The sequence below is a fragment of the Peromyscus leucopus genome, chromosome 14 (genome assembly GCF_004664715.2).
Source record: "Peromyscus leucopus breed LL Stock chromosome 14, UCI_PerLeu_2.1, whole genome shotgun sequence".
Lineage (NCBI taxonomy): Eukaryota > Metazoa > Chordata > Mammalia > Rodentia > Cricetidae > Peromyscus > Peromyscus leucopus.
Window position 1 is genome coordinate 84,344,517 of NC_051075.1, and position 25,431 is coordinate 84,369,947.

The following is a 25,431-nucleotide window of genomic DNA, read 5'->3' on the forward strand; positions in this document are numbered from 1 at the left end:
TTCCAATTCCTTTAAAACAGGGTTTCCCAGCATTGACAGTATTGACATTTTGAGTGAGGCAATTCTTTGTTGTGGGAAGACTGTCCTGTACATACAGGACTTGTGGCAGCATCCATTTCTTTTTCCTTCTAGATGCCAGGAGCACATCCTTTCTACCAAAAATGTCTCTAAACATCACCAAGTGCCCCCTGAAGCAGGGGCACAGTCATACCCAGTTGAGAGCCTCTAATTTGCTCACCGAAACTTGCTGTCATGCTGTGATTGTGTGGCGTTTCTTGCCACCCTCTTTGAGTTGATATTGATTTGACCAGGACTTGTCTGTGAAGCAGAAAACTTGTAAACTATATGTGAATATATTGGTCAAAGTTTAAGCAGTGAATTTAACTAGCCAATGTGTCCTTTCGTTTTATTGAGAGTGTAAGCATGAATGAAGTTCAAACGTATGTTATCTTACCTTTGGTTTCTCCCTAGTCATTGGACTGTTCTCTTTATTATTTGATTTATGACTCTAAAACATAACATTTTGTTTGTTTGCTTCAAACAGTGGACCAACATCTGTACTTTCAAGATAATTACGTTTTCTACCAATTTTCTTCGGATGAATGTAGCTACTTGTACTGTGAATTTGAAAGAGAAGAGGAATGGCAAAATGGAGTGAGGCTTCTGCTGCAGCTTGTGCATCTCATTCCTGCTCGAGCTGGCGTCTGTGACCTGTGAGTAGGTGCTTCTGGGTACCACTGTCAACTCTTCTTTCTTAGAGGATGAGTCCTATGTCCTGGGACTATGCCCTGCTCCTTCACGTCACTATCTTGTTTGAGTGGTAGGAATACTATTACTAAGTTCAGGAAGGTAGGACGCATTGTTGAAGTTTCATCCTAGCTCCTCCATGGCTCCATTGCTATTCTGATCTCCGGCATGCTGGCTCCACCAGCTGCGCCATGATGCTTCTAATTTGCTACTAAATGAGTAGATGATCTAAATTAGGTATAAACATATGATTGGGCTGAAGTTGAATGGTATAATAACTCACGTCTTATCCACCATCCAAGTCGTGACTGTGCTAAGAAGGGGCTCAATAGACATCTCTGAAAATAATCTAGAGGCAACGTTTGGCAAATTAAGACATGTGAATCATTATCACATGAAGATAGTGAATCACTGTATGGTTAAAATAATTAGAAGCGGCTTCCTTGAGTCGTGATATGGGGATTGTGACATGCCTTGTATGTCTTTGGCAATAGTGACAAGCTTATTTCAGAAAGGAGCTGCAGATTGAAATGCCAGTTGAATCACTCATAGCTGTAGAACTCTTCAAGGATCAGAAGACCGTCCCGTATTGTTGACTCTTCTTGCTTTTTGATATTAGTAAGGCAAGTGGAACTGACCTTACTTCTCAGATGAGAATATAGCTTTCAGGAGATGCATTCCTCTGGTCATATCAGACATAACTTACTTTTATTAGCGAAAAAGTGACACTACTGAGTACTTAATTCAGACTTTTAGCAAAGGGAAATCTTACATTAGCAATACATTTCTGATAGAAAAGTTGAGTGTCAGGAATATGCTTCACATCAGGTACTGCACTAAACAAATTTCAGAAAGATTCTTTAAGACGGGCCCTGTTAATTTCCATTTATAAGTGAGGAAACTGAGTCACAGAGTTCAAGTAATCTGGCCAAGGTCACATAAACGGGGGTGGGGGTGGGGAGGTATAGTTTTAGTGTTTGACTTTACATCTGTCTACCTTTATCACCTCGGCTTCCTGCGCCTGCTGCGATGTGTTCTCAAAACTTTGGGGATAATCCTCGCATCCCTTCTGAGAATTGTAAACACAAATTATGGAAGTGTCAGACTGAACTGTGAAGTGATCAAGGGTTTGTCACCACCACTGTTGGTGGAGGACCTCACAACAATAGTATAAATGCCAGTGTCACTGCATTAGCATGGCATGGAATATCCTTTATTGTGATGTGTTCTTCGTAGAGGTCGGACAGATCTAAGCGAGGTCAAGGCACACGTCAGTGAACTCCTAGGAGCTCTCTAAGACAAAGGAACAGTCTTTTTAGTCAGTCATGATGACTGACCTTAACTCTGAATGAAGGACTGCCCTTTTCTTACAGCTTTCTTCTACCATTTCCTGTCTTGTGTACCTGATGGAGGTATGACACACACACACACACACATACACACACACACACACCCCGTACATTCGGATTACGTGGGCAGGAGGATAGTGAATAATATTCCAAGTTGTCATGGTTTAACTGGACCCCCCCCCCCCACACACACACACCTCCCTAGATAACAAATTGGAATTCCAATTGGTGTAATAGCCTTATGATGTGTAAATCCTAAACTGCTCTAATTCCTAAAAGTGACAGTTGTTTTAAAAATTCAAGCCCTGATATCAATTTCAGATTGATTACAATCTTTTGTCACACTGATTACTCTGGATGCAAAGTCAGGTCCCAGGGTTTGAACCAACTGTAGAATGCCATGTTCACCAGCAGGTTTTGTCCATTTCTTGGGAACTTGAGCATTTGGTCACAGTCACTAACTGGTACAAATGGTCACTGGAGAGCGAAGGACCTGCTTATTCTTACTATAAGTACCCAGCATAAAAGAATAAGGTTACTAAACCACAATTCTCTTCAGGATAGAGAAGCTATATCCTTCCTGTATTAGAGATGTGAGCTAACTTCTGCGCAATGTAGAATGTTCTTAGATTTCTGAAGACCAGACTTTGAGCTGTCCCACTTGGAATAGAGGACGGTCAGAGAAAAGATGCCCAGGGACACTGTTCTCTTTCAGTTGAATTGCCACAACACCTCCCCGGCTCCTGCTCATATTTTCATCATAAGTCTGGCTTTGACCTAGAAATCTCCGTTGTTGCAGTCTGCAGCCCACACTGATTATCTTCTTCTGCCAGTGTTGTGCGCTGTCTGCCTTTCTTTCCTTGTTAAATTCTGCCCAACCCTCAAGGGGGAGCCCAAGGCCTGCCTTGCCTGAGAAGTTTCCCTGATGTCGTTGGGCTGTCTTGGACTTGCTTTTGGTAAACCACTGCTCTTGCTGTTGGTAATTTTAAAAGGGAAATCCATTCTTCTGTGTCGTTCTTAGCCTTGTGTTGTTTCACTGTTATTCCTTCTAACTGAAATGCCCTCTGAAGTCCTTTTTATTCTTACGTTTTCCATTTATGAACTAAAACCCCCACCCTGTGGTGCTTTTAATAACCTTTTTGATATTTGAAAGCTATTAAGGTCTACCTACGCAGTTCCACATTAGGTCCCCCTAATTCCCATCCTCTCTAAGTGACTTTAAAATGATGCCAGAAAACCACTTAATGTCCCTCTATAAACACAGATCTGTTCTGTACAAATGTATTTTTAAAAAGAAAAAAAAATAAAGGGGATTTTATATTTTAAAAAAGGATGTCTAGAGCAGAAAGAGAGATGGAACTGTGCAAGCTTGCTGCCTAGTTGAGGAAACACATATCCTGCTCTCTATGACATAGTTCTTATGTCCCCCTGGAAGAGACAATTTGAAAGGATTGGGTTGGCTGGCAGGTTATAGCCTCGGGGAGAGGCACTAGTTATAGTGCCTCATTCAGACAGAGGCCCAAATTAAGTTTCTCAGAATGAACTTCTTCCCGACTCTCATTTTTTATTTTGTGTGGGAGGAGAGGAAAATGAGTGAAGATGGAGGAAATAACAGTGTCAAGAAAGACAGCCTCGTAATTCCATTAGGACTTACATGATGCTTGTTTCTAATAAGAACCTGCTTGAGAGTTGAGGCTTTGTGAAGCCAAGGTCAGCTCAGCTGCAGTATGGTACCTCTCAGCTTGCAAGGGTGGAGAGGCTGGGCCTCTGAGCAGTCTGTCATTGACCCCGAATACATAGAACCATAGCCTCCCAGTTACAGACAAGTGATATTTATACTATTAAAAGACTTGCTGAGGATTGCTAATGCTCAGCTCAGGTGATTCACAGGATATGTAAAGAACAATCTAGTTTTTTGCTACGGGACCTAGTGTGTTATCTACAATAACACCCATCCTTTTGTGTGGCCAGAGAGTCCCTAATTTTGGTCTAATACAGTAAAGTTATTCAAGTGCAGTGTCTGCTTCTTTCCCTGCTCTTCCACAAGATGCCCTGTGGGATGTGATGAGGCGTGGGGTGGGGGGGTGCATTGCTACTTTGAGAGAGGAGAAGTGAAGTCTTTCCTGTCTGAGAGGAGGCTTTCTCCATTTAAAACTTCCTTGTGCTGACTGCAAGCCTACTGTGTTCCCAAATCAAGTGTTGACTGTCAGTCCTAGTCTTCCGGGACAGTCAGCTCTTTGACACTATGACGCTGCTCTTGAAAGCAGCCTCTGCACTCGTTTCCTGGGACGGCAGCTGTTGACTCTGCCATCTCACTGGTTACTGCTTATGCTTCCTCTATGACTGGGTGGACTCTGTGTTCCAAGGCTGTGCAGTTCAGGGCCTTGCTTGACCCTGAGGAGACGCCCTTCCAAAGCACCTTCGGATATAAAGGGCTCGTTTGTGCAAGTCCTTTTCATACGTGGAGTAATCGATGCAAAGTCTGCATCTTAGTCTTCTCTTTGGGGCTTTCCACTTGCCCTGAGCACTGCAGGTACCAGGTGACTAGGGACAGCCCCTGATTCCCAGAGTCAGGTAAAACTATTCAAACTAGCCCTTCTTCAGCCTGTTTAATCCTGCCTCACTTGGTTCCCGTGGGAAACACAGAAAAAAGTTCTTGTCTGTGTTTTCTCTCCCATCTGCCTTGCTGATCCTGGGGCTTCTTCCTCTTGTAGCTCCTTGGTGTGACATGTCTCCTCCTCCTCCTCCTCCTCCTCCTCCTCCTCCTCCTCCTCCTCCTCCTGGGAGCTGTGAGTAACAGATTGCCATTTCAATGGCATTGCTTTTCAGATCTCCTGGCCTCTGGCTCTTCAGGTTGGCCACACCTGAATAATAGTAAAACATAGTTTAAAAACGCTTACCTCTCTTTGATTGTCTCCGCTTTGCATTCAGCATCAGCTCTACAGAAGTGGCTTCCAAATCCCAGGCCCCAGTGCTGCCTCAGCATCTGGATAACAGCATTGCCTACCTGCTAAGACCCCTTCCTGCCCACTCACTCTCCTACCCTGCCATAGTTTTTGTCCGACACACATAAGCAGCGCAAGGAATTCTGGTTCCTGAGTAGCATGTGCTTCGTAGCTCTGGCCTGGGAATCCCAAGTTCAGACCTGTCATTCATTCCTGTCCAAATCTGCCCTTTGTCCTTCCGACTTTTCCTAATTAGCTTCTCAGGACATTTAGACAGGAAGCAGATACCGTCTGTGTAAACAAATACTTTTTGGGTAGTAATTTTTTTCATAATGGAACTTGGCATGTTTTGCATTCGGATCATAGGTGAAGAGAGTTTCCATTTGTCTCTTTAGATTGTTATGATATTAAACTGGTCCTGTCTTTGTCACTTCTCGTTACCCCACAGCCATGGAGGTGCTGAGTTCCCCAAAGTTTCCATTGTTTGTAGACAAGGCTTCTTCCAGGTGCTTATCCTTAACAGACCACGTCTAGATTTGAGAGTAGTGCGGGGATTCTAGCAAAATTTGAACTTTTGTGATTGCTTGTATTAGCGTTTGAAATACAGCTGCTCAATTAAGTGGAAGGCATTTATCTTCAAATCCCCAAAATAAAATGTGAAAAAGAGATCCAAGGATACCAGATTTTATTCAGCTTTAGGTTGGTTTTATCGATGTGTACCTGGGCCCTGGAAGCCCCTGACCATCAATTTCTTGCTGCTCAGAAGATTTCTTCTGTCAGCATTCCTAGCAGCTGGTGGTGGGAAAAGAGCTGCTGGGGAAGCCAGCTTGGACTCACTGTAGTAAAACAAAGTTTAAAAAAATCTTACTTTTCTATCGTACTTTCTTTTCCCATGGGTATTTGCTTTGTTAAATGAGCAGTTCTTTCCAGCATATCAGTGTTCTGTGCCGGGGATGGGAAGATGCTAACTGAAATATCTAGACTTCATTGTAAGAAGAGCAAGCTGTGGGGATCTCATGTGAGCAGTTAGGCTAATTATTACAGACTGCAGAAATCAGATCTTGAGTAGAGTCAGTCTTTCCAAGTTATATGACTTTGAACAAAAGATGATTTGAACTTTATCTGGGTGAGGCTGGGAGTCAGTGTGTGAGGAAGGCTATTATCTGGTTTGCTTTCTGTTGTGATAAAATACTCTGACCAAAATTAACTTGGGGAGGAAAAGGTTTTGGCTTACACTTCCAGGTCACAGTCCATCGCTGAGGGAAGCCAGGGCAGGAAGTCAAGCAGAGACTGGAGCAGAAATCCTGGAGGACACGGCTTACAGGCTTACACCTAGCTCACTTTGATAGCTTTCTTATTCACTCATCCAGCCCAGTGATAATGAAGCCCACAGCGGTCCTTCATCAATCATCCGTCAGGACAGTGTCTCAAAGACATGGCCACTGGTCGGTTTGACCCATGGAAATTCCTTGGTTGAGGTTCCCTGACTCTAGGTTGTGGAAGAAGACTAGGGCCATGCTCTAACTTACATGTTTTCAAGGCCACTCTGGAATCGGGGCTGGGACTGCAGCAATAGTGATGAACATGGTGAGAAGTGGGAAGAATGCCCTGCAGGAAGAACCACGGCATTGCAGGATGGGTACCGCACGTTGGCAGTATTAAGCAAATGTGATCATTATGGCATTCTATTAAAGAGCTAGGCATTAAAGAGCTAGGCAGGAAATCAAGGACCAAGTGGCCACAGTGGGGTGGTGGGAGCAGGAGGGGAGCCGGTGTCCCCTCTGCTTTTCTAGCTCTTCCAGCTCCCCACTCTGCCCGTGATCAGGGATCAATCCTGCTCCCCTGAGTTCCCTTAGGCTCCATGAGATGTACAAAGTTTTCCATGTGGGGAGTTGGGGACCCCCTGAGCAGGGAAGGAAAGGTATCTCTGAACCTCACTGTTCTCAGCAGGCAATGAGGTTACTCTGGGTGGCATCTGGGAACAGCACTCCCAGATAAGGGGTGTAGAACGGGAACCTTGGTGTCTGTAGGAGACTGAATGGAACAAGAGAGACCAGAGCCAATCAAGTGGGTTAAAAGGTGGTTACAGTTGTGTATCCGGGAGGTCAAAGGCCTGGACCAAAGGAGGCTGCACTGGAGGAAGGGATGTGAGAGGCTGTGATTGGTGGCTGGCCTTGGGTAGTGGGCGCAGAAAGGATGGATGGCCACTGTGTATCAGAACACCGTGAAGGGAAGAGGAGAAAAGAAACAACGTGGCTTAACTTAATTCATGGGGCCTATCATTCCTGTGTGTGGCTGAAAATCTGGTTACTGGAATTGGCACCCAGAGCCACTTGGAAGGCAGGTGGAGAAACTAGGCATGCTCAACAGGATGCAGAAACAAGAGAGGGGCCTGGTAGCCGGAAGTTTCTTTGGACTTCTCTCTCCCACCCACGTCCCTCAGCCACTTGGTCCCAAGTAAACACACAGATGTTTTTTATTATTTACAAACATGGCTCCATCCTGCCCTGCCATAGGCCGATGCAGCTTTCTTTATTATCCAGTGGGAGCCACACATATTCACAGCCTACAGAAAGATGTCCCACAGCAGGGACTAGGGGTTCTAGGAGTGAATCTGTAAAGACCATGGTGGCCGAGGAAGTAAAAGTAGGCTGCAGGTTACAGCCAGCTCCAGGGAGAGCATCACACTCTTGTGTGTGATCTTCAGAAATGTTTCTGCCAAGGCCTCTTTGTGCTGGGAGTCTGAAAGATAGTTCTGCCTCTGAGCAGGGATGGATAGCTCAGCCACTGCTCATGAGATAACCATCGCAGTCGTAGACACATGAGCTTCCCTTGGAATTGCAGCTCCTCTCAGCAGCCTTTGGAAGACAGATTCACAGCTGAGTTTGTGCTAGTGCAAACCGCCCCACGCCCGCTAACTAAACTTTCAGGTGTTGTTTGTGTTAGATTATTTAAGGCAAGCTGCAGAGAGACAGAAGGCGGAGAGAGGAAGAGGCGCCGTCTGATCTTACGTGGACTATGTTTATTCATCGTGAGGAGGAACTTTTGCCAGTCATTTGTGCAAAGAGCCAACATACCCACAGAAGAAGATGGGATATGGCCCCTTATAGAGGCGGAAATGACTTTCACTATGGCCCTATGCCCTCCTTTCCGGAACTGCTTGGCCTGGCTGCAAGGGAAGCTGGGAAGTGTAGTCTTTTATCAGGAAACTGTCCGTGTGGGTGTGAGAGGCCTGAAAGGGCACATGCAGGCATCGCTGTGCAGCAGAGAAGGGCAGATGCAGCCACGCAAGCCCCTGTTTGGTGCTGTGCTCTGTGGTGCACTTGGTTCTTAATTTCCTGTCAGATCTGTTCAGTCACCAAGTCAAATCATGGAAGCCGGGTTCAGTGGCTTGAGTTGTATAGTTTTACATCTCTTCTCAGCATAGCCTCCTTTACAAGAGATTATGCAGGTGACTTTTAAAAAGACATGCAAAGGTAAAAATGTTTAGTTTCTGATGTTTGTTTTTACTCTTGGTGGGGGGGGCTGCTACCCAGCTCCCAAATAAATCATAGAGGCTCATTCTTAATTATGAATGCCTGGCCTTAGCTTGGCTTGTTTCTTGCCAGCTTTTCTTAGCTTAAATTAATCCTGTCTACCTTTGGCTCCGAGGCTTTCCTTTTCTGTTCCTAAATACCTTTCTTTGTTTCTTACTCCGTGGCTTACTGTGTAGCTGGGCGGTTGGCTATTTCTTCTCTTCCTCCCAGATTTCTCCTCCTGTATATTCTCTCTGCTTGCCAGCCCCTCCTGTCCTTTCTCCTGCTTTGCTTTGGCTGTTCAGTTCTTTATTAGACCATCGGGTGTTTTAGACAGGCACAGTCACACAGCTTCACAGAGATAAACAAAACCAACATAAACAAAGGTAACACATCTTAAAATACTATTCCACATCAAGTTTCCCCTGCAGATCTTTAGCAAGCGAACTGTTCACTTAGTGTCTGTACCATTTGGCTGCTACGCTGGCAGTCAGGGCATGGGGCAGCCCATGTAGCTGCATCTTCCTGGTCTTATAAAGACAGTGGCTTGTATTCCCTCCTGAGGTTTGAAGATCATGACTTTCTTTCTGAAAAGAGGTTTAATAACCTCACGAGATCATCCTCTCTTACACAGTTGCCGCTTCGTTCTGTGGAGAGCTGGGAGAAGGCCTCCCGCCCTTAGGTGGATACTTCAGCTGGCTCACCTCAGCTACTGAGGTGTGAGTCAGTCACTGGACTGCATTCTGATGCTTGGCTCTACAGATCAGTTACCGCAAATCTCTCATCACAGGCTGTGCTGGAAGGGGTTGCTTGTGCAAATACTTCTAGGATACAGTTTTATTCACTTGGTGTTAATTCATTGTTTCCTTTTGACTAGACAAGGAAAAAGGTGATTTATAAGATTTTTTTTAAGTAGAAACACATTTGTGTAAATAATAAGGTTGTTTTTTCCCCAAACAAAATAATCTTGTACCACTGTCTCATTAATTACTTAATATTTGCATAACTTTTTTTTCTCTTCACCTGGGCTGTGATTTTTCTGAAAAAGCAAAGTTCTTCTGTATTTTTTGTTTTATTTTATAATTTCCACCATGGGATTAGGCCTAAAATATGCTATTTCATAGTGAATTTGCTTGGGCTGAAACTCAAATGTAGTGGAAAATTGACATTTCATAGCTTTAGAGTTTCATTTAGATTCAGGGGGAATTCAGTACTTAATCACCTTATGTCCATATCCAGCTTTGTTCATATAGATCAGGTATGCTAGGGTTATCCTGTGATGGACTCTGGGGAGTAGCACTTGGTCCCCTGAACTCAGCTGGTGCATTGTGAAGAGGTATTGGATAATTGATTCTACAGAACAACTGGCTGGTAAAGGATTGTGTATCTTTGGCTCTGTCAACACCGTGTTATTGACAGTATCATTTTTCCCCCTTATTTCCCATAATTTAGTAGATAATTTTGAGCAACCAGTACTAGGAGTAATTTGTTGTTTGTTTTTCAAAGGTCTCATCAGAAAGTAGAAGACTCAGAAGAAAGCAGCGATGAAATTCTTGCTCGGCTAACATCTGCGGTAAGACAATTACCCTACCCGATGGGAGAAATAATAGGACCAGGTCACAGGAGGGTGTGGACTGACGAATCTCTTCTGCCCTCCTGTTCCCGAATAACCAGTCAGAGGCTTAATATTAATTACAAACTGTTTGGTCCATGGCTCAGGCTTCTTGCTAGCTAGCTCTTTCATTTTAAATTAACCCTTTTCTATTAATTGTGGTGGTATTGTGTTCCCCAAAATATTGTGCACCATAATAAACTTATCTAGGGTCAGAGACAGAACAGCCACTAGATACAAAGGCTAGAAAATGGTGGCACTCACACCTTTAATCCTAGCACTCCAGAGGCAGAAATCCCTCTGGATCTCTGTGAGTTCAAGGCCACACTGGAAACAGCCAGGCTTGGTGACACACGTCTTTAATCCCAAGAAGTGAGCCTTTAATTTCAGGGAGTGATGGCAAAAACAGAAAGATATATAAGGCATGAAGACCAGAAACTAGAAGCATTTGGCTGGTTAAGCTTTCAGGTTTTGGAGCAGCAGTTCAGCTGAGATTCATTCTGGATGAGGACTCGGAGACATCCAATGTGAGGAAACAGGATCAGCTGAGGAACTCGTGAGGTGAGGTTAGCTGTGGCTTGTTCTGCTTCTGTGATCTTCCAGCATTCACCCCAATACCTGGCCTTGGGTTTGATTTTATTAATAAGAACTTTTTAAGGTTCATGTTACAATTAATCTATGTTTTGCCATGTGGCCGCGGTGTTATGGTCTGCTGGCATGTTGCTCCTTGAGTGGTGGAGTCTCCTCAGACCGCCACCCTTCTTTAGCTGCACCTTCAGTTGGAATGTACCGCCTGACCTTATTCTGCCTTGCCATTGGCCAAACAGCTTTATTTATCAACCAATGAGAGCAGCACATATCCACAGATTCACAGCGTACAGAAAGACGTCCCACAGCAGGAGGTAGGCAGTTTGGGGATAGCTGCTTATCACTGTAAGGGGTCCATGGCGCGGTGCTGGCAGGCTGGCGGTGCCGGGAGGCTGGCGGTGCTGGCAGGCTGGCGGTGCTGGCAGGCTGGCGGTGCTGGCAGGCTGGCGGTGCTGGCAGGCTGGCGGTGCTGGCAGGCTGGCGGTGCTGGCAGGCTGGCTGGACTGAACCCCACCGTAGCCCCCGGCCGTATCACAGACACTTCTGGTGGACGGTGTACACAGCTTTCGTGCAGTGCCCTTAGCTCCTGGGCTTTGGAATCCAGTGACTCAACCTAGAGACAGTGGTAACTTGCTACACAGAAGGGAAAATATTCTGCTTCTTTAGGCAGAGAAAGGGACCATGTTAGGCAACAAAAGGCGATGGCATATGATATTACAGCATTGTCACTATATTTTGTAAGGCTGTCGAAAAAGAGTGGTTAGTGGCTTTGCTGGTTCAAGAGCAATTCATGACTTTCTTTGTTGTAAAAGCTGGCTAAATTTATTATATTATTTATTTATTTATCTATTTATTTATTTATGTATGTTTGAGAGGGTCTCACTGTGCATCCTTGGCTGGCCCAGAACTCACCGTGTAGACTGGTTGGCCTTGAACTCACAGTGATCTGCTTGCCCCTGCCTCCAGAGTAATGGGATTAAAGGTGTGCGCCACCATGCTTGGCCCTGTGGATGTTCATCTTTAAGCTCATTTTTGACAGGCTCTGGAAACCTCAGGTAGTTAAACCTTCATGCATTTGGCTTGGCGGTTTCTGAGAAGCCTCTCTAGCCTCCCTGGAGATTCTTCCATGCTGCTTTCATACCGTTGTCCTAGTTTGCATCTCTCTCTTTGATCAGCACCACGACTGGAAGTAGCTTGGGGAGGAAAGGGTTGAAGGGTTTATTTTAGCTTATACTTTATAGTCCCTCATCAGGGACAGCCAAGCAGAAGCTCAAGTTGGGAACCTGGTCATAGGGACTGAAGTAGAGACCACAGCGGAACACTGCGCACTGGCTCCACCAGGCTCATGCTCAATGAGCTTTCTTACATGCCCCAGGCCCTGCCCAGGGCTGACACTACCCACAGTGGTTGAAGCATGTCTACATAAATTAACCATCAACAAACGCCCCACAGACAAGTCACAGATCAATCTGATGGATACAATTCCCCAACTGAGGTTCCTGCCTTCTAAGTATGTCAAGATAATAAGCCAAGATTAGCCCTGACACCCCTTAATAAAATGCTAATTGCAGAAAATCATGCTTGATTGGGTTGTATGGGAATGAAACTGTCTGCATGGAGTGTGATATACCAGGTCTCGACACCTGGACACAACTCAATGGATGAAAGTTCTTTACTACTCAGGAATGGGTTTTGAAAAGTAATTTAAGACTTCATATGGTAAGCTTTGATACAGAACCTTACATGAAAGGAAGTCTTGACAGTGTGTTAGGAAAATATTTAACAGCACACTTCTAGGTTAAAATATAAAACAAAAAGGAGTGCTTGTTTTATACAAAACAATAATTACCATCTAAAAACCTCACTAAGTCTGATGCTGTGATAGGTATACCGTCTGTGCATATGTGTACATACTCTGCTAAGATGCACAATAACACTGTGCAGTAGCTGGCACCATTTCTATTTTATAGGTAGGAAAGCTAGTATAGGTTATTTAACTCCAAACTGAAGTTTGAGCTAAAGAGAAGCAGAAGTAGAATTTCTCTTTTGCATTTTCCCAGGAGAAGAGGCTATTACAACCAGCTACCTAATTACCATAGAGTATCAATTTCTCAACAGCTTCTTTTCCTGTTTGGTGTGTGTGGTGGTTGAATAAGACTCCCTCTTCCCCATAGACTCATATATTTGAATGCTTAGTCATCAGGGAGTGGCACTACTTGAGAGGGATTAAGAGGTGTGGCCTTTTTGGAAGAGGTATGTCACTGGGAGTGGACTTTCAGGTTTCAGAAGCCCAAGCTAGGTCCAGTGTCTCTTTCTTTCTGCTGCCTGTGGATCCAGAACTATCATCTACTTTTCTGGCACTTTGTCTGTCTGCATACCACTATACTTCCTGCCATGATGACAAGGGACTAAACATCTGAGACTGTAATCAAGCCTTAGTTAAATGTTTCCCTTTATAAGAGTTGCCATGGTCATGATATCTCTTCACACAATAAAACACTAAGACAGAAGTTGGTACCAGGAGTGGGGTATTAATGTGACAGGCCTGACCATGCTGCTTTTTGGCAGAATGTGGACTTTGGGACTTTGAATTAGAAAAGCAGTTGAGAAGCCGGGTGGTGGTGGCACACACCTTTAATCCTAGCACTTGGGAGGCAGAGCCAGGCAGATCTCTGTGAGTTCAGGCCAGCCTGGGCTACAGAGTGGGTTTCAGAAAAGTCTCCAAAGCTACACAGAGAAACCCTGTCTCAAAATAAATAAATAAATAAATAAATAAATAAATAAATAAATAAATAAATAAATCTAAAAAACAAAAAGAAAAGCAGTTGAGTGTGTTAGGCTGAGCTTAATGGTCATACTGGTAGGATCATGGAAGACAGGGGTGCTAAGAAAAATGTAGATTATGACAGCCCAGTTCAAGAGGTTTTAGAGGAAAATATTAGTAAGTTGCCTAGAGACCATTCTTGGAATATTTTGGCAAAAAATGTGGCTACTTTCTGTCCTTGTCCAAAAAAAAAAAAAAATCTGTCTATGACTAAATTGAAGAGTTGGAGATTAATAGCATTACTAGAGGAGATTTTAAGACAGCCAAGAATTGACTCTGTTAGGTGGTCATAGTGATCACTCTTATGCAGATCTATAATGAAAAGGAGCTATCTGAGCAAGGAAAAGTATAAAATGTACAGTTTGAGGAGAAAAGGAGCATAGAAAATGTAGTAGAGCTAAGTGCAGTGCTCAGGGAGATTAAAAAAAAAGGGGGGAAGTGGTAGTTTCAGGACCAGACCCCGCCCAACTAGGGTTCCAGTTCTGAAAAGGAATTAAAGAAAAGCTTAAGAAATGAAGGAAAATGTACAAAAAATAAAAAGGAAGGAAGAAAGAAAATAAAAAGAAAGAAGAAAAAGCTGATGAAAATGATTTTGAATGATGGGGCTGAGTCCCAGTCCCAGCAGGCAGCCGAGCTTGGCAGCTTCAGCCACATGGTCTTGGCTTTAGAGTCAAGGAGAGAGGAAAGGGTTATGGTCTCTTCCTCTATGACCAAGGGAAGCCACTGAGTCCAGACATGTGTCAGGGTGTCCCTTCATGGAGATCTAGAGAGGCTATTGCCTGAAGCTGTGAAGTGGAAGCCTGGATTTTCTTAAAGATCCCGAGATGTTAGAAGTGCCAGAGCCATGGGGTACCTGCCAGGGAAAGCTGCTAACAGGGAGTGGAACCAGCCCAAAAGAGAGAGGTGCATGTTGCTGTTTATTGTTCCAGTTGGTGGCTTGAACCTGGGAGAGTGGGGCTTAAAAATGAAGCAGACTAAAGTCTTATACAACACAAGAGCTTTATAACTTTATTAAGAGCATCATACAATTTATACTCTGAGTGTTAACAAGGTATTCACTCACAAGGACGAGCCACACGTGGCAGAAACATGTTTTTCTATAGAGGCCTATGAATAACAACAACTAAAGTAAACCCACTCCTATCCAGTATTGCCGTGAGGGAGGGGCACAAAAGCTATTCCAAGAACAAGTTTGTGTTTTTGAAGAAACCGAGGCCACAAGACTCATGTCTTGTTTTCTTGGAGTTTCTCACAAGCACTCAGAAATCTCCTTACGCAACTCCATTCTTGGACCATGTCTCTACATATTGCAGTCAACAAAGCTGAACGAAGTTGGCGGTTTAAAGAGCACCTTGACATTAGACATAGAAATTCAGTGTCTGGAGTTTGTGCTGCTTTGTTTTCAGTCTTGCTTGGGTCCAGTATTTCCTCACCATGCTCCCTTTCCTCCCTTTTGATATGGTAATGTATAGTTTATATCATTGTGTGTCAGAAGTATGTGATCTGCTTTTGCTTTTACAGGGGATGTAGCCAGAAGCTTCTCGGTCCCACCGGGCCCTGTGGTCCCTCAGCCACTTATACAATAATCACTCAGAGGCTTTTATTACTTACAAACTGTATGGCCTATGGCTTCAGCTTCTTGCTAGTTAGCTCTCTCATCTTAAATTAACCCATTCCTATTAACCTATAAGTTGCCACATGGCCATGGCATTACCAGTCTGCTGGCATCTTGTTGCTCCTTTGGCAGCAGGCTGACATTTCTCTGTACTCTGCCCCTTCTCTCTGTATCTCTGCTTGGATTTCCAGCCTGCCTCTAAGCTGCCTTGCCATAGGCCAAAGTAGCTTATTAATTAGCCAACCAGAGCAACATATATTCACACTGTACAAAAAGACATCCCACAGCAGGGGGTTATAGTTAAGAGATTGCCCGGGGTCTCAGAAGAGACGGGACTTTTAAACGTGGTTGAGACTGTCAGAGACTATGGGGACTTTTGAAGTTAGATTGAATGCATTTTTGCATTATGATATGACTCCAAGCCCATGGGGCCAGGGAGTGGAATGTGGTGGTTAAGTAGGCTTCCCCCCTCCCCATAAGCTCATATATTTGAATGCTTAGTCATCAGGGAGTGGCACTACTTGAGAGGGATCAGGAGGTGCGGCCTTGTTGGAGGAAGTGTGTCACTGGGGGTGGGCTTTGAGGTTTCAGGGCCCAAGCCAGGCCCAGTTTCTCTTCTGGCTGCCTGTGTATCCGGATGTAGAACTCAGCTCCTCCAGCACCATGTCTGCCCATGTGCCACTATGCTCCCTGCAGTGATGAGAATAAACTAAACCTAAGCAAGCCTCAGTTAAATACTTTCCGTTATAAGAGATGCCATGGTCATGATGTCTCCTTACAGGAATAGAACACTGAGTACGACAGTGTCCAAGGCTGGGATGGAGCTCATTCCCAATCAGCTGTGAACTTGTCCTCTCAGGCTTTCCACCGTCCTTTCTTGTAAAAAGTTTTCTTATCATGTTCACTCCACTTGGGATCCTACTTTATAGAGAAAATGATCCAAATTTACCACCATGAACTGGGTCCTGGTTCTCCTTATGCCTTCTTTTCAACACAGCTCTCTTGGGTGATACTTGTTAGGGAGCCAGCAAGTCCTAATGAGAACCATTGTCTTGTCAGGTAAAGCTTGACACATTGTGAAAGTCCAACACTGCGTCTTCCTGGGGCTCTCTGTTCCTCTGACAGTGCTTGTCCCCGTATTTTCCCATTGCTCATGTACAGGGCCTCTTTCCTTTGCCCCATGTCTTCTTTTATAGGCCTCTCTATTCCCTTCATGTCACAAGAAGATTAAAATAGCAAGCATTTCTTTAATCTCTCTTTGATAACTCAACGATTTGCCTTTGAATGTTGGAGACATTCCCTGTCTCAGGGGTACCTGAGCATGGTGGTGATGAGGTTTTTGCTGTCATCACCAATTACTGTTTTATTTGGCCTTTGGTGACATCCTCAGCCCAACATGGCCACCTCCTTTATTGGAAATTTCAAGTTTTGTAAAGCAGCAGTAGCACAGGGTTTGGATTCTCTAGCTCTTTAAGAAGGCAGGATATTAAAGACCTGTTCAGTGTGTAAGCTAAACCAGCCATGCCTAAAAGTAATTTCCACCAGGGAGGGGGTGGGGAGAGTGAAGGGATCTGTAACATTGAGTGCATAATGAGCACAATCATGTGATCATTTTTAAACACTTTGAGCAATCATCTTAAAATGTAAACACTCATTTCCACTCACCCCTTTCCTGTTGTCTCCCTTTCCTTTCTGGGAAATGGAGAAATGGAATGTAGTTAATCTCCTTCCCTCCTTCTCTCACTGACCTGAGTGGGCTTGTCTATTCAGTGAATAAGAGAAAGCTCCTCCCACCCCACCTGGAATGACTAACCTTCTGTCTGGCCGCCTCAGGATCACACACATTGCATTACCTTATACTTTTTATCTGTGGGAAATATAAAATTCCTATTTGGAATCCTCACTCTGGCTCTGGCCCTGTCAGTGGTACAAGAGATGTTGTGTGATTTGGGGAAGGGCCAGGGAGATTGAGCATTGAGAGGAGGAGGTCAGGTGAGGCCCGTGATGCCAGATCTTGTAGCAGGAATCTTAAAAGTTCTTATTAATAAGATCAAACCCGAGGCAAGTTATTGGGGTGAATACTGGAAGGTCAGAGAGACAGAACGAGCCACAGCTAACCTCACCTGATCAACTTCTCAGCTGGTCTTGTTTCCTCAGACTGGAAGCCTCTGAGTCCTCATCCGGAATGGGTCTCAGTTGAATTGTGTTGCTCCAAAGCCTGAATGCTTAACCAGCCACATGCTTAGCCAGCCAAATGCTTAACCAGCCAAAACCTTAACCAGCCAAATGCCTCTAGTTTCTGGTCCTTCCTCACACCCTATATATCTTTTTGCTTTCTACCACCACTCCCTGGGATTAAAGGCTGGCTTTCTGGGATTAAAGGTGTGTATCACCATGCTTGGCTATTTCCAATGTGGCCTTGAACTCACAGAGATCCAGAGGGATTTCTATCTCTGGAATGCTAGGATTAAAGGTGTAAGTGCCACCATTTTCTAGCCTTTGTATTTAGTGGCTGTCTGTTCTCTGACCCCAGATAAATTTATTAGAGTACACAATATTTTGGGGAACACAATACCACCACAAGATCTGGTTCCAGGTAATATTAGCATCTGTGGAGCTGGAGTGGAGCTCCGTGGCAGAGGGCCTGTAGCACGTTCTGGTGTTGTTTTGGTTTTCCTAAGAGCCACAGGGCTTGTTCCTCCTCCCCTCCTCGTGTGTCGGTGCTGCTTCCGTCATGCTAGATGTTCAGAGGCCACGGGGTGTGGACTGAAGATCCCTGGGGTCATGTGAAGAGACCGGTAAAGTTCCTTCAGTTCCTCTTAGCTAGGCTTTCTCCATGACACTTCACGAGCGTGCATACCTTTCTATGGTATACGTGTTTACATATATACTCTTATGTTAGATGCTTATTACACCACCTGTGTTCTCTTCCTGAGAAGAGAGTCCCCCAACCCCATACAGCACACATCTATCTCAACACACACATAAACAGCTTCAAAAAGTAACTTCCAGGATCAGGAGACAGGAACATAAATGTGCACACACATGCAAGCAGGCAGAACACTTGTACATATATAATAAATAAATTTTTGCAAAATTAAAAGAAAATGAGTTTCTAATTCTAAAGAAAATATCTGAGCCTACCCAGATATGATAATCTAATGAAATTCTACAGCTAAAGATTTGGTCTGTGGGAGCAGTACAATGTATGCTGTTTATCTTACTGTTGTGAGCTCAATGTCCCCATCTTATTTAATCTTTTCCAAGACTTGGTGTATAGTTCAATGATTGAGCACATGCTAAAGGCATGGTGTTCAGTCCCCAACATCTCTGTCACCAGAAAAGGACATACATTCAAGCCAGGCATGGAGGTATGCAGGTAATCCCAATACTTGGGAGGTAGAGACAGGAAGATTAGGAATTTAAGGCCAGCCTCAAACATATACTTCAAGGCAAGTCTAGGCTGTGCAAGATTATCTCAAAAGACAATTAAGAAAAGAAAAAGAAAAAAAAAAAGAGTAGTGGTTATAATATGTGGTTGTAATCTGTCCAGAATCATGTGACCAATGCTTAGTAATGAGTAAATCCCCCCCCCAAAAAAAACAACCCAGAAATATGTAGTATGAATCTTAATTGGTCTTAATAAAAACCTGGAGTCAGATATCAGGATGAAAGCTGAGAGATCAGAGAACAGAGCAGCCAGCCACTAGCAAGACTTCTTACCTCTTCTGAATCCTCAGCCTGAAAGAGGCTTGAGTTTCTGTCTCCTCCCGACTTAAATTCCTTTCTCTACCCAGCTGTTTCACTTCCTGTCTCAGCCTCCCTAGTGCTGGGATTAAAGGCATGTGTGCCGCCACTGCCTGGCTCTGTTTTTCTGTTAGACTGGATCTAGGCCCTGGGTGGCCTTGAACTCACAGAGATCCATCTGCCTCTGCCTCTTGAATGCTGGGATTAAAGGTGTGTGCCACCACTGCCTGGCCTCTATGACTAGTGGCTTAGCTCTGCACTCTGATCTTCAGGCAAGCTTTATTTGTTAGATCACAAACAAAATATCACCACAGAAATGGATCACTGAGCTCTCAGTTTGGGCATTGATCACAGTGGGTTTGTGAAGTATGCTTCCTGTTTGGTCCTCTCTGGAGAAGTCTGAGGAAATATAAAATGAGGACCATACATATTTTTTTAAAAGTTTTATTTATTTATACAGTGTTCTGCCTGCATGTATGCCTGTGCACCAGAAGAGAGCATTAGATCCCATTGTAGATGGTTGTGAGCCACCATGTGGTTGCTGGGAATTGAACTCAGGACCTCTGGAAGAACAACCAATATTCTTAACCTCTGAGACAACTCTCCAGCCTCAACCACACATATTATAGTGGGCTACTTTTCTGTACATTGGTTTAAATAGAACTTTTTATAGTTGTGTACATGAAATGGAATTTTGCATACATAAGTCAGAGTCACAGCAGTGTATAGTGTGTCCATATATGGAGGAAGGCCAGGAGACATGGAAAAGTAAGACTTATTTAGGTTTCTTTTGGTGATGATGAACTAAGGTAAATTTAAATCTATTTTTGTCTTCTCATATTGCTGCACAAATTAAAAGACAATGATATCTTGTGTATATTTTTGGTAGAAATAATCTAAGTTCTTTTCTATGTTTGTGAATGCCAAAATGAGTGTAAATCTAATAGCTACCACACCATGGATTCCCTGTCTTCTACAGTTTAATTTTCATTACCAGATACTTGTATTACTTCACTTGTACATTATGGTCTCATAACTAAAAAAAAAAAATTCTTATTCAAAAGTGCTCAGAAATAACCTACTATTAATACTGAAGTATTTATAATTTACTGGGTTTTTTCTTGTGTGCATATTTCTTAATCAAGAAATCTTTTGGAGAGCTTGTTTTCTGATGGTAATCTAATAGTTTGCTGTTGATTTGTGAAAAGGCAAATGAGAAGCTGGTAAGAGGCAAGAATGGCCAGCATCGATGTGCTCGTTGCTTGTACAAAGATCTAGCTGGTGCTTTCTGTGTGCTGTTGCAATTCAGCCTCCCCTTGCAGGGAGGGCATGCTATCACAGGAGCATGTTTGAGACAGGCAGTGTTAATCACACAATGAGTTAACAAGACACAAAGCTGGGAGTGGTGGTACTCACCTGTAATCCTAGCACCCGGAGGCTAAGGAAGGAGGATCTTGAGTTTGAGGCCAACTATGTTCTGTGTAGTTACATACCTGCACTAAATACATAAGTATTTAAAGTAAAGTAGGAGGCTGCAATGGTAGGTTTTTCTCATTATTCACACTTAGATCACCATTTACTGAATGGTCTAATAGGTGGGGTTTGGGACTCCATTGTGGAATTTTTAAGATTTGACACAATGAGGCCTCTTGAGGAATTTTAAATAGTATTTTCATTTTTAACCTAGTAACATTATTAATATTGGTAGCTGTAGCTGCACAGTTTAGAAGTTAATTCAGATGGTTTATCAGGTATGCTGAGTCTATAGTGTGTGGCTTGGCATATGTGTTGACAGACCTTTACCACCTGTGAGGAGTCTGTGATGAATGCAGAGCTGTGGATGTCACTGGGGAACAAATCAGGGTGGTCAATTAGGATTTTAAATGGGAGGGGCACTAGGTGAACACTGGATACGAGGGACAGGGGAGAGTGACAGAGAGAACAGCACTGTGTTTAGAAATAACAGCAAGAGCATAAAAGTTCAGTGGTGTTTGTTATGTTTAAGGAACGAGCAGGGTGTGCTATGCACAGGTAGCGGAAAGCATCCTATATTAACACGGGCAGAGTGAACTGGCAAGTGTCTGGAATTGCAGGAGGAGGGCTGAGATTCTACTTAGGTAAAAATAGGTACTGAATCTCCTGAGAGGATTGCAATGTGTGTAAGAAGCTTTATCTGTTAGATGGATTAGAAAAGGAAGAGAATCAGGCTCTTACGTTAACCCAGGAGACCCTGTTAGCCATCTTGCTTTCATTAAGCTAATTTCAATCAACTGAACCAGTTTGCACTGTGTCTCCACATGGTTTACTTGGGTCCAAGCGGCTGCAGGACTGGTGGGTGAGAGAGATTTGTCCTGACCATGGGCCAGGTGGGACACAGGAAAACTTCAGCTACGGCAGTGTGCCTTAGTAGTTAAAGTGCATGCTTCTGTTTAGTGGAACTTTTGGTTTCTTGGAAACATCATGGTTTGTCTCTTCCAGACAAAGAAAGGAAGAAACCCTGAGAAATTGCCTTCTCTTTTTACATATTTCGCTGGCTAGTTATATGTCCACTTGATACAAGCTAGAGACATCTGAAAAGAGGGAACATAAATTGAAAAAATTCCTCCATAAGATTGAGGCTTTAGGTTTCCCCCACCACCACCACCACCCAATGAGGTAGAGGAAGAGAAGGACGGGCGGAGAAGAGAGGGAGGGATGAGGAAGTTATCATAAAACCTTCAGAGAAACAATTACTAGCGTCTGTGCTTATTAACACAAAAGAATTCCTTCGAAATTATGTTACTAGCTTGTTTCAGTTGATAATTTATAGAAGTGTCTGAGCCTAGCTGTGGTGGCGCATGCCTTTAATCCCAACATTCCCAGACAGAGGCAGGCGGATCTCTGAGTTAAAGGCCATCTTAATTTATAGACTGAGTTCCAGGACAACCAGGCTACACAGTGAAACCTTGTCTCAAAAACAAAGCAAAACAAACTGAAACAAACAAACAAAAAGTGTCTGGAGAGGCCAGGTAAAGTTGGGTGTTGTTATTGCTCTGGTTGGCAGTTTAAACCATGGAGAGTGGAGCCTAAAAATGAGACGGACTGAAGTCTCATGCAATAGCCAACTTTATTCAGAGCATCAGGCAGTTTATATTCTATGGGTATTGTGAGAGTTAAGCAAGGTCTAATGAGGAAAGTTCACATGAGTATAGGCTGTATACAGTCAAGGGAACAGCCCATGCTTGAAAACATGTTTTAATAACAAGAGTAAGCACCAATGTGTGATCTGAAGCAGACCAGATCCTATTTACTACACTGGGGAGGGGCATGGTAGCAGAGGTTATAAGACTTGTTTACTTGGAGTTTTCTTAAAAGCTCTCAGAAATCTCCTCAGACAGCTTCATTCATGGATTTGTGTTCCAACATGTAAGAGGGATAATGCACTGTATGAATTCAGCTTATGAAGATGTTCTAAATCATCTTCATACACGTTACAGAACATTTTCAAGGGCTCATCTGTACAGTTACCGTAACTCAAGTAATATGAAGACAAACCAAGTTCATGGCTATTGGAATAGTGCCCTGGCACATAAGAGGTGTAACAGAAGTGTGCCATTTGCTGTTGCATTATTTCATATTCTGTACTCTGGGTAGGGACCCAAGCCTCTCAATATGGAACTGAACAGGTGATCTAGTGGACAGTTCTGTGATGGATGCCAATCCTTTCTTGAAATCCAGAAACAGGCATGAACTACCTGTTGGCAATAAACATGCCATTGGCTTTTTATAACTTGCACCTGGTAATCAGTATCATGTCCCATCCTGTGAGCTCATTTAGGATAAGCTGTCAAGACACTCTCAGGGTGGTTTTCTCTTCTACTGTTCTACAGCTTCCAAATTTGTAATTAAGCATATATTACTATAAGTAAACAGCCCAACAAAAATACTGAAAAGTTATCTTTTCAAACTAACATAAATATAAAATGTAATACTTTTCAGATCATCTTCAAGGCCAATCTGGGTACAGAGTGAGAGCCTGTCTTAAAAAAGAAAAAAAGTTGCAAAAGAACATGTCTTGATCATTAAGGCTAATTCCTTGCATGAAGTGGAATGCCATGTTTTATCTGGATAAAGGGAAGAAAAGAACGTTTATAAGGTCGAGACACTTCAGTGGGTGGAAATAAAGGCAATAACATGAGGTTGGAACTGAAGGTAGAGAGAGAGAATGTGTAAAGAGAAGAATTCGGTGTGATCTGGTGAAGACTGCAGAGCAGGAAAGTCATGTTTCAAACCTGGACTCTATGGCAGGTTGCTGTGAAGCCCCAGAGGGAGTCAGGTGATCTATTCAGGGGAACTCTGGGTACCTCTGTTTTCTCTGATGATAAATTGGTCCCCCAAGTCTGAATGCCCTGTATACCACCTGAACGTGGCTGAAGGTACTTCATAGATATCATTAAGGCTGCACACTTCCTGCACAGAGCCAATGTAATCATAGAAGTCTTTAAAGGCAGGGAACTTGTCCTGTGGAAGCTAGGAAGAACTGTCAGAGAGCAAGGGAGAGAAACTGGAAGCCTGGGAAGAACTTAGTTTGTCACCGCTGTCATTGAAATGCAGGAGTCCATGTTCAGAGGCCAGTGTAGGCTCCTAGGAGGAAGGGGCAGCAGGAATAGTCTGTCAGGAAGCAGAAGCCCCATGCTATAGGTGCAGGAACTGAATTCAGGTATAATCTGTAAGGAAGCAGGACCCCCTATCCTGTAGATTCGGGAATTGGATTCTGCCCACATCTCTGAGTTTAGGAACGCATTCTCCCCTTTGAGACTTCACTATGAAGTATAGCCCTGAGGATACCTTGAGAGACTCTTAAGTAGAGGACCTGGTTGAGCCATACCTGGACTTTAGACTCACAGCAAAATGAGATTATATGTGAGTGTCATTTTCAGCCATCAAATCAGTGATTTACTATGACAGAGACAGAAATATTCCACATTCCTTGTGGAACACGTGCCTCACAATCCCCTGGTTCATAATACAGCCGTCCCCCATGGCTGCCACAGCGTCCAGGCCACAGGTCGTTAAGGTGATGGATACCTCTGAAGTTGCAAAGTGGATTTCTATAATTCAAGTATGTCCTGCATGCATATGTGAAAGCTTCAGACTTCTGCAGAATCTCAAACTTTATTTTTGAGTTAGACGGTGGGAATATAAGCACTTGAAATACAGTTCATTACGTCTTCATATATCATTTTAGCCTCTGCTGCTATTGCACTGGGGGTGGTCCAGGTGGGCGGAATTTAACAGTGGAAGCCCTAGTCATTGGTCAGGACTGCGCAGCGTAGGCCGGAAGGAGGGCTTAAGCACTGCAACTCAAAGATCTTAATTCCGAGGTAAAGACAGCTAAAGGCGGAATGGCACGCCACATCAGGCGCTGGTCCTGATGCTTTTCGCACATCAGCTCATTTAGTCTCAGAGCAATTCCACGAGATAGATGGCGACGATGCCACCCCACTGCCTGAAGTCCTACAACCGCTCTCAAGGCGGATGAAATAACTGGGGGTTTTCTGCTTTCGCTGTAGATTTTTGCAGCCTGATTTCTGACTCTTGTTCCTTGAGGAGGTCCTTGTTGCTAATGAATTTTGTAGTTGGGAAGGACCTTAGTTGGTTGGGTTTTATCTTAATATGAGGGTTTTTGTTTGTTTATTTGTTTGTTTTTATGTAAAATCCCAGCAAGGAGGCAGTCTTCAACTGAGTGAGATAACTTGGTCTGATGGTGTAGTTAGTTCTGTTGTTTCTACATACCATAACCTTATCTCCAAAAAGTACAATAATCAAGAAAGACATTTTCTGCACAAGGACTGAGATATTTTACAGAATTTTTGAAATTTTTTTAAAAAAGATGTTATCGTTTATTTGCTTTAAAATTTCTTTCAAACATTTGTGGCTTTCTTCTGCTCTTTGGACCAAAAAAATTTCAATTTCTCTATAAATGGCTTCCAGCAGTTGTATTTCATGTTTGTTCGGTGGGTTATTTGTTTGTTACATCTCCAGCTTTTCACATGTAGAGCAGCAGATGCCGCCACCCTTCCAGATGATGTAAACACCCGCATGTGGGTGATGGGGAAGGGAGCTATTCATGAAGCAAATCTCCTGGTCCTGGAGCCTTCCTGTTGTCTTCCTGTATAAAGAGTCACCTCCCAAACCTCACTGTGACTGTCTTTACCATGGACGGCTCTGGCCTTCTGAAAATTGACAGATGGAGCTAAAACATGCCTTTTTCCAACTTCTACCTGTTGACCCAAGTGTCACCCTCCACCTTTTATGATCATGTGTTCCCCTTATGTCTTTTCACAAACAGCTATCTCTTCATTTGTGCTTTTAGTTAAAACATATGTCTGGGAACTGTACCGGGAGCCAGAGCCAGACTGATGACAGGAGAATCCATTGCAGTAGTCTTATGGTCTATAACAGTGCTAGAGACTCCCAGCTGGAGATGGGGTTTCACTAACGGATGCA

The 25,431-nt window shown here is 43.6% G+C and overlaps 1 protein-coding gene across 2 annotated transcripts in view; it reads left to right on the forward strand.

Annotated features, from left to right (window-relative positions):
* Window positions 1-25,431, forward strand: part of Rapgef5 (Rap guanine nucleotide exchange factor 5) — a 235,315-nt gene that overhangs the window by 47,877 nt on the left and 162,007 nt on the right. For both annotated transcript variants that reach the window (XM_028880927.2, XM_037210915.1), the window contains exons 5-6: window positions 545-713; window positions 10,063-10,129. In XM_028880927.2, the coding sequence (XP_028736760.1) occupies window positions 545-713; window positions 10,063-10,129 (236 nt within the window). The remainder of the gene's footprint in view (window positions 1-544; window positions 714-10,062; window positions 10,130-25,431) is intronic.